The 15,394-nt window shown below is 38.4% G+C and overlaps 1 protein-coding gene across 5 annotated transcripts in view; it reads right to left on the bottom strand.

Annotated features, from left to right (window-relative positions):
* FARP2 (FERM, ARH/RhoGEF and pleckstrin domain protein 2) overlaps positions 1-15,394 on the bottom strand; it is a 72,410-nt gene that overhangs the window by 35,642 nt on the left and 21,374 nt on the right. For all 5 annotated transcript variants that reach the window (XM_032193350.1, XM_032193351.1, XM_032193352.1 and 2 more), the window contains exons 3-7: positions 14,863-14,967; positions 13,418-13,460; positions 9,065-9,143; positions 7,178-7,275; positions 4,788-4,902 (exon numbers count right to left, since the gene is read on the bottom strand). In XM_032193350.1, the coding sequence (XP_032049241.1) occupies positions 4,788-4,902; positions 7,178-7,275; positions 9,065-9,143; positions 13,418-13,460; positions 14,863-14,967 (440 nt within the window). The remainder of the gene's footprint in view (positions 1-4,787; positions 4,903-7,177; positions 7,276-9,064; positions 9,144-13,417; positions 13,461-14,862; positions 14,968-15,394) is intronic.

The raw sequence follows: 15,394 nt of genomic DNA, 5'->3' as shown, positions 1-15,394 counted from the left end.
GCTAAGGTTGCTGAGGCTGGAAGGGAAGGGAAGCAAAAAACAGTATAAATAGCAACCAGAAAATGTGAAAGTATGTTATTAAAAATGTTGAAGAACTGCCCAGTATAACTGATGCAGAATGCCTGCGTTTTATGTTCTAATCCATCAGATACAAGCAAGAGCACGATGCATCTCAGGAACAATAAAGAATTCTTAAAGGGTGTCCTCATACACAAAACCTGCCCGTACCTACCAAACAAGGAAGAGTCTGGAGTGGGGAAAGCTAGGAGCGATGCCAAGCAGCTCTCACTGCACAACAAACGTTTACAAATGAGGAGCAGTTTCAGAGTAATTACCCTTAGATGTTTGCTGGAGACTAAGCTGTACAGACCAGCCTGAAAACAATCTGGTCTAATTTTGTTCATCCATTAAGCAGATAAATCTGCTTAGTCTTCCCCAGGTCAATGGACAACAGACTACCTTTTACAAGTATTTTCCAGCAAAAACTGCTGTCAGTGCAATAGGTTTTAATACAAAGGTTCCTTACACACACTCATCCAGACAAATATTTGTGAAGTGTTACAATATTCATGTGGCAATCAGGACAATTGCTTCAAATCATGCTGCTAAATGTTCTGTGATGTAGAGAGCTTTTAAAAATCAGTGATTAATACAGAATTTTAAAGATTACGTAATCAAAATGCTGTATTTTCACAGATCGTTTAGGCTATGAAGCAATCTAAAATTACAGTTTTTCTAATTTACAATTTATGATCATCCTGGTTTCTAAATAATTTAAATCACAGACAACCAGGCTAACATGTTGTGAAAGTACATGAGGGTTAACAGCAAATGGAAGTAGATATAAATCTAACAAATCTTCTGTTTCTTTCCTGACACATACACACAAAAATCAGAGCCATTTGAAGGCAAGCATGTTATGTTAAAAGAGAAATCCATCAAGCAAAACAGAATCTACACTTCTCTTCAGGTATCCACTCTCTGATGTTTAATTCTGGACTAAATCACCTCCCAGCAAGCACTCTACTTGCATTACTTGCAGGAAGGCAGAAAGCATTAGATTTTGAGTGTTTGGGACACCTGGATTTAACTGTACAACTACTAACACAGCATCTTCAGAGCATAAACATACCATACAAGTAAAGTAGGTCGAGTTAATTCAGACTCTCGCCAAAGCAAAGTAACACGCTGTACCAAAAATACAACTCATCTTGTTTACTGCAAAGTTAAATTTAAAACCCATGTTTTCGTACTTCTGAAAGTAAAAAATAAGTATTTGAAAATGAAATTAAAAATGCATATTTAATAGAAGATAAGCTTAGAATCCCATCTTTCTGAATACAACCTCCTCAATAGATTTGCCCTTCTTTTGATACAGAACAGAAGGCTCTGTTGTATTCCTTCTCTATCGGTCCTAATCGTTACGGTGAAGCTGTGTGACATCAAAACACAACTTTCTAATGTGAGGAGACACACCACAGTGCTATCCACAGAGATGAAGCACCCCCTACAAAGCCATATGTATCCTCCCATGTTCACAACTCACGTAGGGTACCAGAAGGAATCCTGCTGTGACTCCAGCCTGAGAAAGCCAGATCGACGCTTGCAGATGGGTTTTGCACAGAAAACTACAGCACACTGGTGTATGAGTAAGCGTAGTTAAAATTAAGTAAGGGCTGCAGAGCAGAGACACAGAAAGAGATGAGATGATGCAGCAGTGATCTGGAGATAAGCCATCTCATCAGAAATGGGTTCCCTTTTCTGGAGGCTAAACTTAGGAGATGTCTCTTTCAAAAGTAATCATTAGCAGAAGAAAACAGCAGTCTGACAAAGATAACCAGGGGGGAAATAAGGTGAAATGAAGGAGACAAAGAGTGAAAAGAAAACCCCAAAACAAAACAAAAAAAGCAAAAGGTGTGATAAAAAAGAGAAGAGAGATTTTGCTCATTTAGCAGAACTTCACATTGGCAGGAAGGAGACAAATGGATAAGGTCCATGCTTCCACTTGCTCCTTGTAATGTGGAAATGTGGAAAAATATGTGCAAACTTTGAGGAAATGTGGGACCTTCACAACTCTTACTAAAAATGGAAAAGGGTGGCCAATACTCACTGGGTAAGGAAAGAGAGAGGAGACGCGTAAGGAAGTCCTGGCTATTTTTAGGATTGCAATGCTTCCAAAATTAAATCTGTGTTAAGAAAAATTTTCCAAAGAAGCAAGGAGATTTAAAGCATGCCTTGACGCTATTCAGGTATCACTGACATTTGACTAGCATTTTCTAACCTAAATGCTTATAATCTGAAATGCTTTGAATGTATGCTTCTAAAAACATGGTTTTAAAGGAAGGTTTGCCATCATTTCAACAATATGGTAATGTTAGACACACATCATTAAAGTAATGAAAAGTACACTTATGAAGCAAGAAATCTTTTTGCTTTAACTTTCCTCTTACACGAAAATATAAAATTTCCTTTCTTGGATAGAATGATAAAAAATAGCTGGTTTGGGGAAGGGAAAATAAAAGAAAAAAGAAGAAAAGCCCAAGGTTAATTAAAAAAAAATACCCGTCTCTGACTTAGGACAGACACTGCCTTTCTGTCAAGGAAAGCAAAACAAAATTGCAATCAAGCAGAAGCAATTCAATCAGATCCAGCCACACAACCAAAGACTGTTTGTGGTCTATTTATCCCAAAACTAAAATCTCACTTATTTCATCTCTAATTTGAAAGCCTTCAGCCTATAACACACAACATTATCAAAGCCCTCCTTGAACCTATTTGTAGCTTCACAACATCTTGCAGCAGTAAGTTCTACAAGGTCATTATGAGTTGTAAGAAAAGGATGTTCCTCTTTTTCTTTTAGTTTGCTTTGAATCTATTTGCTGACTTGTTTCAGCACTTCTCTCTTGACATGAGAAATAATGAAATATTTCTGTGCAGTACATGATTTTCCTCCCCCAACTACCTTTTCCCATGATGAGTCCTAGCACACATTTTAATTTCCTTCAAAAAGTACTTCAAATTACTTTAGAATTACACTTAGTTGGTTCCTTAATAATTCCCACCCACACCTCAAAGGTTCAAAAGCAGAAAACAACTAACAAATATCTTATTTCATCAAGATTCAACAAAGCTGAAATTCCATATGTATTGATAATCAGAAATCTACAACTGCAATTAATTATTAAAATTGTCAGGAACTGCTTTTTTAATATTATGCAATGTATCTTAACCTTAAAAATACAGGCTCTGCCCTGAAAAACTGCCTTGTTCTGTCTTAGAAGAAAGCCTGTCAGCAACAATCCCCAAGTGTACCTAAGCAGAGTGAAAGGAAAATTCAGGTTTCTAATAATGTATTTGGATTATGATGCATAACCATGAGCATTAAATCGCATGTGTTGTTATTTATACCTTATAAAAGCACTTCAAATTGCTAAATCCTAATACACAAGATCTCAAAAATTACAGAAAAGACAGACCTATCGGGTGAAATGAAGCTTCTATCACCATTTTATTAAACATCTCAGTATTTACCCTGTCAACTCTGAGAACTGCATGAGTGAGATTAGAAGACCAGTCACGACAGGTAATAGCCTGAAATTTCTTATGAATGTTAGCACTGCATGCTTAAAAAGATTAAGAAGAACATAGTTGTAGCAAATCTAGGTCATGAAGTGCAAACACTGATTTTGGTTGCAACGGAACCTCTTCACTGGTGGACTTTTCTTTCATCAGCACCATGTCTCCCTTATACTCCAAATCATTTTACTTCTCAAAATATTTGACTAAGTATATCTTCACATTTTAAGACCAGCTAAACAAGACTGAAGACATATGACCTACCTGTATTGTACACACGCGATGTGGGAGAAGTGGACATTTCTAATAATGAAGCATTCATTTTTGCAGTTCCTGGCTGTCTTCAAATTAATTTTATATTTGTGATGAATAACTCCTTTGTCCCTAATACACTTTAATTATTTCAAAAATACTTTGACTGCTATATCAGGTATTGCATAAATTCTGATGAAAGTTATTTCTCCCCTACCTCTTCTATCCTTCTCCGTTTTCTTCATGCTTTAAAGAGTACAATGTAATCTATTTCTAATTATTTAGACAAAAGCAAGACACACATACTTGACAAGTTAAACTTAACCTTTGCAAACCTGAAGTTCTGAAGAATTACAAACCATTATTACAAGCTCGTGATAGGTTTCTTTGCTGTTTTATTAAAAGTACACTGTAATATTACTTGAGAAAAGCTTTTGCCAAACAACTATGGCCTCTTCTCCTCTCTTTCCCGCTCTCATAGCCATACTACAATTAATACACATTTAATTTGTGTAACAAAAAACATTCACTTTCGCTATCACCTGTCCTCTTATAAATGCCCACTATTCTACCAAATGTCCAGTGGATTTGGAAAAGTGTAGAAGTTTAAACAACACTCTCATTGTGGCTTTCCTCTTGCCATAAGCCTTTAATTTAAGCCACATGTGTATGGGAAAGTCAGCACACACAAGCCTGTAGATTGCCCTCAGACAAACTGTCTTGTTCTCCCAGTTTAAATAGCTTCATCGCTATATTCAAACATAAAACAGACTAAAACATGTTAAAGCTGCTAATTTAAAAAGAACCAATAGTAACTATTGCGACATCCATCCTTTCTAATTAGATAACTGGTGTTCAACACATGCATTTTAATGCCATCCTATGACACAGGGTACTCTTCCTCCAGCAAGCCAGTGTGCCAGCTCCCCAGCTCCATGTCCCTGGTGCCCCTCACTTACACATGCTTCCTGTGGAACTCCAAGATCTTCCCTTGGATTCTTTCCTGGTTTGGCAAATACTGGTTTGTTTTTAGGTGTTCCCGATCCTCTGATTCATCGAAATCCCCTATTTCAGCTATTACAGAAAATAAAACAATGTTAAAATACAAAGAAGCAATGGAAAAGGAACAAGGACAGAAAATACTTCATAAGGACCTGGGAGAGACCCCCAAGAGCTGGACTATATTTTCCTTTCAGCATTTCCAGTTTGTGTATTACACTTTGTATCCAGCTTCACTTTACAAAATGGACACATCTACCCCAACCAGACTTTCTGGAGGTTACAGCAGCACTTGAACATTGCTTGCAAAACAGACTTGTTTAAAGTCAAGGACTCTCGGAAAAACTCAGTTGTCTAAACATGCCTTCTTTGCAAATGCCTCACACCACACCTGCGTATTTTTTTTTTTTTAATATACATAACAATAGTTATGGATAATCCTACTTGGTAGTATTTATTAAATTAAATTTTAGGAACGGTCCAAAATTAAATACACAGCAAGAAGGAAAGCAGTCTTGTGACTCTCTATAAACTGATGTAACTGATGTATAAAAGATGCAAGACAGTGCCTACATCTGGATTTTTGGCCTCCTCTTCACATATCCACACTTTTCAGAAATGACCTGGTAGATTTAGGAAGAGATTTGCAGAAAAGAAAAAAAGATTTAAAAGTATGGAACAGCTTCCATCTAATAAAACATGAAAGAGACCAGAAGTCATTTGCTTGGAAAAGAATAGCATTAGGCACACAGGACTTACAGCAGATGTATATAAAACTACAATTTGAATGAAAAAAAAATATATATATATGAATAAATTTCATAAAATTTTGCATTTTAATTTCATTTGGTAAATTCATAATTGCTGGAAAAGTTAAAAAAATAAAAATAAAAAAAAAGAAAAAAGAAAAAAGTTTTCCTGTGCAACCTGAAAAATTAAGCTGTGAAGCTCGTTTTCATGGGAGGGCGCCAAAAATATAAGCAAATTCAAAAACTAATTTGAGAAATACAACAAAGCAAAGTTCGGTAAGGGAAACAGAGATAGGGAGTCAATCTGACTTTGAAAGGTCACATGCAAAGAATGTTGGATGGATGCAGTAATGGAAGTATCACCAGATGCTTGTTCTGTTTCTCATGTCTTCCCCAGAGCATCTGCTATTAACTACTGTCAGAGAAAGGAGAGTGGACTACATGAACTAAAAATCTCATCCAACACAGCTGTTCTTTAACAGAACATGGCAATATCCTGTTTAAAATCAACCCAGCATACAAAACAACAACAAAAACGAAAGGTACTTCTATAAAATAATTTTATGTTAAAAATAATCATTTTCCTTCTTGTTTCTACTTTTCTAGTAAGGTAAGACCAAGATAAGCCAGGCTGGACACTGAGATCTGCTCCACAGCAACATGCTGCCCTGGAATTGTTCCTAAAACTTTTGCAAAGTTTTGACAAATCATTAGCAAATTTTAATTGTGCCACTCGCTAACCACATACATAATACAGTTTTGGTCTTCCAAAAGATAACTAACTAATATTATTATAGTTATGCTTTAATAAACTAATTAGGAGTAGAGAACTAGTAACTACTTCATAGTGCACGTATGAAAAGGTATAATTTAAAAGCTTTTGTGTCAAGTAAGCAAGGAGGCACAAAACCCCATTTCTGCAGCTCATATTGCAGGTTTGGCTGCTGCTTGAGAGTGCAGGCTAAGCTGAACTCATTTGGTCTCGAAACCAATCAGTCTTTCAACCTGCTTGAATTAAAGGACACATTTTTAGCTCTTTAGCTGCTTACAGACTGAGTAAGCAGAAACATGGAGAGCTCCCAAATCAATTGCTTCCAATTTCCACTTCCACTCCCTCCAAAGAAAAAAGCTGCTGACAACTCTAGTGTTGAACTTGTTCTCTCACATTTCTAGTTTTATTTCTGAAACATCAGCCCAATCTCTGTATGTTCATCACCTTCCAGCCACTGGAAAATTTAGAAACTAACTTCAGGAAGCACTGAGGGAGACAAGAACAGCTGTCTAACAGTGACCCCATTTGCAGAGCCAGAGCAAGACAACATGCAGAGGTTTTGGTTTTGTACAATCTCCTCGAAGCCAAAGTTATCTTGTACATAAATAGCAGCTGCTCCCCACACCAGGAACTAGCTAGCCCTGACTGTAATCCCACTGTTCAAAACAAGCAGGTTTACTGCATGTATGGAACAGAAACACTGCAAGACAAAAACCCTTCCAGTTATCAGAGTGCAGGCAAAAACTTCTGTATGCTATTAAATTCAACTTAGCAATAGCTCATCATGATGATGCTCATCAGCTGATGCCACCACAGTGGCAATACTAACATTGCAAAAGATGAGAGATGAGAAGAGCTGCTGTATTGTCACTGCAGGTTAGTCGTTCTTCTGCCAAGTCCCTCTTGATTTGCAATGCGAACAGATACCTGAAAAGAGAGAGTAAGAAGTACAACCTTGACATGTGAAAGAATTTTAAAACAATTGAACAGTATTTAAAAAGAAAGAAAAAAAGAGTATCTCCTAATTCTCCTGCTCTCCAAAAAACAACATAAAACAGAAGCCTTGCTATGAAGGACATCCAAATAAAACTAAACCCATGACTAATCCAGCTGCGCGATGCAATTTATCAGTGTAAGTGGAACAAGGAAGCAGAAGGAAAACCACACTCTTTAACCAGCTTGAGTTTTTACGTAACAGCAGCTGTAAATTTTAGCTGGAAAGAAACTTAAGGAAGACTTAAAGTGATTTTACCTATTAGAAGGGAGCTGAGACAACATTACTGATCCTAGTGCCTTGTTAGGAAAAATATTTTTTGCTCACAATTCATTTACTCAGTGATTGCATTTTCCAGGACAATAATGTCAGCAGTCTATAAAGACAGTAAGAAATTACACTGACTTTTCTTATGCACTATGATAATTTACTAAAGTATTTTCCAAAACACTGGTTAAAGAGGTTTATTTCAAAAACTGCAGGGAAAGAAGAAGAACATGGCAGGATCAAAAGTGCAGTGATAAGGACTAACTTAGAATCTAAACGTTTTTTAAATGAATATAATGTTGGCCAGTCTTTTGTGCTTTTCTTTTTTACTTGGAAGAAAGTGCATAAATAGACAGCAGTAAATAGGCAATATCTTATTAATATAAACCTAAGCTAATAGACTGATCAATGTTCTTTAACGAACTATTCAACTATTAAAAATAATTTTAAAGACTTTACAAATATTTAAAATCTCTTAAACAGAGCAAAAGATTTTTTTTTTAATCAAAACTGATTTTAAAATAATTATGCATTAGATTCTCAAGGCAAAAATATAATAAAATGTATACATTTTGAAAGCTTCTTTTTTTTTTTTTTTTAAAGTAGTGTAAGAAGGTACTACAGACTATCCTATACCATACACTCTGCATTCTGCGTATCTGACTGTGCAATATTGGCTTCTTCAATACAGCTACCATAAAGTGTCTGTATCCTTAATGGCTTTATGAAATACCTTGTTGCTCTATGCTCAGACCAGAATTCCACAATAAATGCTACATAAGTAGAGAAAAACACAGTTCCTGCTCCAAAAAGGTATATTCTTAAGGGAATTCCTACAAGTAACAGTAATTAAGATAAGAAAACCGGGAGTAAATGAAACACTTAGGTAACATCAATCATTACAAGAGGCATGTGCATCACAGGACTTATCATCCTTCTTTGGTCTTAAGTATATCTGAAGGATGACAATAAGGAACCTTTATGAATCTATAAAAAGAATTTCAAACAAACATAGTAAATCTGGAAAACACATTAAAGACGCTCTCTAAACATTAAAAAAACAAAGTCCGTTTAACAAGCACAGATTTCAAACCACATTCACTGGTGCTAGTGAGTAGTTGGGTCTGCTTAATTTACCAAAGGTTCACCCAAAGTTAGCATCTGGCAAAAGTAACCCATTATAAGCACCGGTGATAAGTCTGAACAGTAAAGCATCTTTGCTAGTTGCAGAATACTTAAAACGCGGACTTCTGCAGTTTAAATGATAAATCATTTAATAAAACATGTACTGATTATTTTATATAGGTCCTGTTTATACATATGTTTTTCCCCTGTACCTTGTCTCTTTTGACACCTGATCTCTTTTGCTTGGAAACAGATGCAGTGACCTCCTATTCTTACCTTACTTTTATTCCAGTAGATAATGCAAACCCAATTCTTCAGAAAATACTTTACCTCGTATATTCCTCTTGCAACTGACCCGGGTCTGGGGGGAAAAACTTTACAGCTAGACGAAGCATTGTAGTCTTTGGTCCTATAAGAAAAGTTAGACATTTCACAAAAAAAATATATTGAACTTTGAAATACATTTAACTTTGTAAGCGCATGTATATTATGCTTTCCAACATCCACAGAAATACAACACAAAGTCTAGCCAGCTTTCAGCTTGCCTTTTCAGCTGGCTATGGTGGTCCTATGGGGTGTAGATAATCCATATCAATACAGGTACAGCAAAAAGGCTCCTTTTAAAACTACGTTCAATGCCCTGGAAGTATTATAGATGCAAAGTAAAATTATTTTGTGCAACATGAGAACTACAGAACAGCTACTTGACCACTTTCAAAAACATCACTGATGATCCTGCAGGACATTCCCAGAATGGGAGGACGGAGCAGCTGCGTTGCACAGCTCCCCGCTGCCCAGGAGGGGAACCCAAGAGGGCAGCTGGACCCAGCAGGCTCCCCGCAGGGACCAACAGGCATTTGCAGCCCACTGCCAGCATGCCCCTTAAAGCCCACTTCAGCCCTTTTTTGCCTTTGAACTCATCAAGCTAGGCAACACGGAAAAAATAATTTAGGTTTAAATCTAAACAGAATCTGAGATAACTGGAATTGCCTTTCTCAGCTGCAGCAGCTATTCTTGACTCAGAATAAGACACCATAACCTGGACCCTGGGCTGACCCAGGAGGAAACATTAGGATGGGATCAGCAAGCCCAAGGCAAGGCAAGCTGCCCCCCTGGAGAGCAGCTCCACAAAGTGCTTTGCAGCAAGAAAACCCCACTGTGACCAGCCCCCATGAACAGCCTCAGCCTCATGCCAGTATTTTTGGAGGATTGTTAGACAGTACCCCAGCCGTTCACTGGGCCCTCTGCAGACGCTGCTGTTCTGCTCGTTTGTCTGCTTTTAAAGCAGAAAGGGTTTAGTGTTTTGCAGTCAGTCCCAACAGTAGGACATCTGTGAACAGACTGCCTGCACCAACCCACCAGGGACTGTGGGACGTGGCCCAGGCCCTGCTGCTGGGCTTCAGCCCTGGGCCAGCTGCTCCAGGGAACGGCGAGCCCATTTCTCATTCACACACAGATCTGTGCCACAAAGCAGTACCAGTGGGACTGCAAGGAAACAAATCCCAAGAAATTCGAAGACCAGGAAATTCTCAGGGAATTCTACAGGCCTCCTGCCTTCTTCCCCCGATGACTTGAGAGAAATCTGTTTTCTTCTGCTCTCGCGTTCTCAGTTGCCACCGAGAAGGGAGGTGTACGATTCTCCATAGGATTTTAACACATCCATCCTCTCATTTGTTAGCAGAGGGACAATGAATTTTGCTTCCTTCCTTGGAGAACTAACTTTCAGACTACCACAGCCAGCTCGGCCTGAGTTACCAGAGGTTTGGTGAATGAAAAAACTAAACCACTGAGCCCTAATTAGAGCATGGTATCTAGAAACAGAGGCTGGAAATGAAACTAGGAAAAGACTTATAGTGTAGTGCAAGGAAACACCGGACCAGTCTTTACCAAGATGCAGAATGTACTGTAAGAAGCCAAATCTAAAAGCAAACAAACAAACAAAAAAATAGGGAAAAATTACCCTGGAGGTACAGCGACCACACTCTATAAACCAACAGAGATGGTGCCCAAATGCCATCTCCATACTGTGTGCCCATTAGGAAAGCAGGCGTTTGCATCCACACTCATCACAAAGGAAAACTCAGAAAGACATTTCCATCTAGGCTGCACTTGAGGCATTTCTGATGTGTACTTGTGAGCACCAGCCGTGCCAGAAAGCCCCTGGGGAGGAGGGATGGGGAGGCACCGGCACACGGGGCTGCCAAGAAAAGGTTCCAACTCACAGCCTTTACCCCCCCCGCTGCTCAGAGGAATGATTCATTGCTTCAAGAACCCCCTTAATATTCCCAAACATCTGGAGGAAACCTTTCAAAAATATTACATTTAGACACTAGAGTTGTGGAAAACTGCCAAGTTATTTCCCCTGGAGCAACACTGAGCTGATGCTGAGCACACCTGGAAGCCACACACCGCCGCACTGAAAAGCCACATGCAAAACCATTCTTTCCCTCTTGGCATGGACATGTGAACTGAATTCTTGCTGCAACCCAGCGTCACAAATTCAAAACCCCCTTCCCTGTAAATAGTCCATCCCGGGCAAATTATGCATACATAGTGATTTAAATTTGGATCAAAACATGGAAATCCTTTTCTATTATCAAATTGGTAATCGTCTGACCTGCAGCAGAGTACCTGCAGCATTACAAACGGGCACCGTGGAGATGTCTCTGTGATATACAAACCCCCAGAGGCACACCTAACTGCCCCCATGAGACCATAAACCAGAGCACTTCACGCAATGTACCGCAACGGTTCTGTAATAGAACTGAGTACGTTCCTGCTGAAAGTAATCATGAGATTCAGAACTACGTGCATACAATTACACAGCGATCTCCATCAGCTCTGTAACCTAACATGTTTGAACTGTATTAACTTAAAAGCCCCGGATAACATCTAGCGTTCTTATACTGCTGTGCTAAAAAAGAAAGTTATAAAGCTAATCCCAAAATTATTAAACTTAAAACCAAACCAAACAAACAAAAAACAACCAAACAAGAATCTTAACAAAACTGTGAAGGCTTTTTATTTAACAGTAATGCCTAAACTCTTCTTTACGAAGATACTCCTAATGCCATCATATGTCTGCTAATGGATTCAATGAAGGAATAGCCTAAATCACTATTTTTGGAATTAACCTTTTAATTGTAAACATTTTCAAGGTGCTCTACAGTCATATTTCAATTTTTAAAACAGCAGAAAGCCAGGAGGGATTCAACTAGCAGTGAAGAAGGGCTCTCTCCTGAGCTACCAAAACTATAGAAATATAAAATTGGGTTCAAAACATGAGCATGTGACAGACTCCACTGCTTAAGACGACAGATTTTTTTTTTTAAAGACCACTTTCAAGATCACTGGCAACATAATCTGGGTGGCAGGTCACCAAACAGCCAAGCAGCCATAATTTCTAGCATATCCCCATGGTCTCAGACCATGTTAGGACAATATACATATTATGAGTGAAATTGTGGCCACTGGCCTATTGTCTAAGGTTGAGTTTCTCCTATTTATAAATAGAAAGCAGAATCCAGGAGTAACCAAGCAGTATCACAGATCTATGTTCCACCAGATCTCTTGACTAAGATATAACTACTTCCAGTAGGCAGCTACGGAAAAACAAACCCCCCAAAAAAGCCTAACTGCATGGAGTATATAAAAAGATGACACAGCAACATTATATTTTTTAAATGGGAAATGGAGATTTGAAGTGGTCAGGGATGTCAACGGCAGCAAGGACTTCTACATTAGTGACAAAGTGAAGATCAGAGAAAATGTTGGCCCTTTGCTGAATGAAACAGGAGACGTGGCTAAAGAGGACAATGAGAAGGCCAAGGTGCTGAATGCCTGCTTTGCCTCAGTCTTTAGCAGCAAGACTGGCTGGCCTTCAAGAATCCCAGTCCCAGAGACCGGGGAAAGGCTGGAGCAAGGCAGACGTACCCTGGTGGAAGGGAATCAGGTCGTGGAATACTTGAGCAAATTGGAAATTCGTATGTCCATAGACCCTGAGGGGATGAACATTGAGCAGGGGTTGAACGAGATAGATCCAGAGGTGCCTCCAGCCTCAGCCACACTGTGGCATTCTCCATGCACGTGGTTAGAGATCACTACCTCTGCTCTCTCAACAAAGCTGTTCCTGAGGAGACTTCAGAGAATTTCTGACAATAAGAAGGGGAATACCCACCATGTTGGAATTCACTGAATATTAACAAGCTCTGAATTTTGCCTGGCAAGGCAGAACAATGGAGAAGGCAATTGCAGCTTTTGCAGTTCTTGTCAAAGTCAATCATCTCTCAGACAGGATCACGACTGTAGATGTTACCTCCTCGATCACAATGGATTTGAAAATCCAGAATATTCCTTTTTGCTTTTCTCCATTGTAAGACAACACAACTTAGAAAAGCTCACAAACACCAAATGTTATGTTTCACTAACTTAACACCAGCTGATCCAATCTATTTAGATATTTATCACAGAGAAAGAATCATATGCTCAGTAATTTTCCATTCCACCCACCACATACTACATATTAAAAACATCAGGTTTGCATGCCCAAACAGGAACCATTATCACCCCCACCAAATACAATTTTCAGGGAAGAATAACCAGTAAATCAAGTAGTAATTATGAAAGCAGCCCACATAAAGTAGATGCAAATTAAGAAAAACTTCCTTTTTTAAAACTACTTACTCCGTACTTGTTTAATAACAGGTTTCATAGGCTCCAGCCAAATCTGAAATTAAAGAAAAAAATTACAAACTGGCATTCATTTGAATACAATAGAAAACATCAAAAGTAAATTCAATTTAAGCAGTACTTAATATATATGCATTTTTTCCTCACTGTAGCAATGCAGCAATTCCTTTGCCTTAAAAAAAAAAATACTTTCCATTTGAATTTACGTTTATCATGTATCAGTACAAAAATCACTGATCCATGCTTAAAGCTCATTTGGACAGAGAACGAAGAGTCACTTCAGCAAAAGCACATCACCAATGCTGAGGTGGTGCACAGAAACCATGCCAAAACACGACAGTAGAGAAAAGCTCAAATACAGAATTACAGAAGATCTGGGCGATGCGACAAGGCTGGAGTTTTTTCCTTTCCATGTTCTGTCCATCCCTGTTCTATAGAATGATACTTAAGTATTTTTACTCTTTATTCATTTCCCACAATTTTGTTCTCTCTTAAACAAACAGATTTTTAAAGAAAAACTGTTTTCACTCTACTAACCATAAATCTATTATGATGTATTCTGGGTACTGAAGTATTTCATTTATTTTATTTTTTTTTAACCCCCCTCCAAACAAAAAGACATTAAAAGAGCCGTAACAGAGCAATGGCCTAGGTTAGGTCCTTATCAGTCACTTCTCTTGCAAGAGCTGAGGATTTTAAGAACCTTATTACCAGAAACGCTTTGGAAGCTTTGCAAAAGAAAAATAAACTAAACAAGCTTTGCTATAGTCCCTTGGCTCAAAAGCAGCATGCATTAGTGCTGTTAGCATTCCCTATGATTTCAGTCATACTTTCTGCATGTAAGACCTAAATCTAGAAAACATAATAAAGAAAGAGAACAAAGGTCCCATTTTAAGAACACTTTTCAGTTTAGAAGCTAAGCTGCCCTCTTTGCAAGGATAAGCAATTAGGATGCTTACAGAATCTTATTATTTACCTAGACCATGATTAAAAGTGAATGCAGGCCTGTACAGCTGCTGGGGCTTATATCTATTGCAGAGAGGTGCATAATGACTCTTCAGGGAAATTAACTGAAGTCTGAATTAACTGAATATGAATGTCACCACCGCCAAAACTACACTTTTAATATGGTTTTGTAAGGGCTATGCAGACTACACTTTGAGTTACTAGTTTTTAGAGGAAAGGAGGATTATATTTATGTTTCTGAAAGTAGAAACATCAGCAGCTACATAATTGCATTATACGTTTTGGAAATTTAACAAGATACAGAATCTGATTCTCCCCCTCTACTTTATTAGTTGACATTGTTCTGATGAGTGAAGTAGATTTACACTAAATCAAAGAGTATCCTACAGGAGACTCCAGCACTTTTGACACTTAAGCAACTTCATCCACTCAAACTTTTTATTGTAATTAATTTTTCAGGAAACATTACATACCCAATATGACTGGATGTTCTGGAACTCAATTCCAAAGTAGTCTGATTCATTCAAATTCAGATGCTTGTAAACTTCTGTCAGTAAAGCCTGGCCATAATATTTGGACTGAAAAAAAAATACAATGGGATTAAGACAAAGCAATTTATAGCAAATTAGAAATAGGATATGGCATCTTTAAAAACTATAGAAAAGATTTTTCACATTAGCATTGACCACCTTTGCTACTGTAATGAGCAAACACCCCCTAGACAGAGTGTACATACAGACATGTTCCACAGAATGGCAGCCAGCGATGCTGGAGGCCTCTGGAGGCCATCTCTACCTGACCTTATCTATGTGAGCGGACAAGATCAGCCACAAGCTATGTATGTCCTTCAAGGAACCAGCAACAATCCGTCTGTGTAGCCGACAACTGTGGCTCTCCCTCAGCCAAAACTGGCTGACGCAGGGGCTTTGACTTTTTATCCCCACAGAAAAGTCTGGAGCGGGACTGCCTCCCTCAGCCGTAGCACTGCACCACGCCATGTTGTCT

The sequence above is a fragment of the Aythya fuligula genome, chromosome 9 (assembly GCF_009819795.1).
Source record: "Aythya fuligula isolate bAytFul2 chromosome 9, bAytFul2.pri, whole genome shotgun sequence".
NCBI classification, from domain to species: Eukaryota; Metazoa; Chordata; class Aves; order Anseriformes; family Anatidae; genus Aythya; species Aythya fuligula.
The sequence above is the reverse complement of the archived record's forward strand: the minus strand, read 5'-3'. Positions and strand labels throughout refer to the sequence as shown.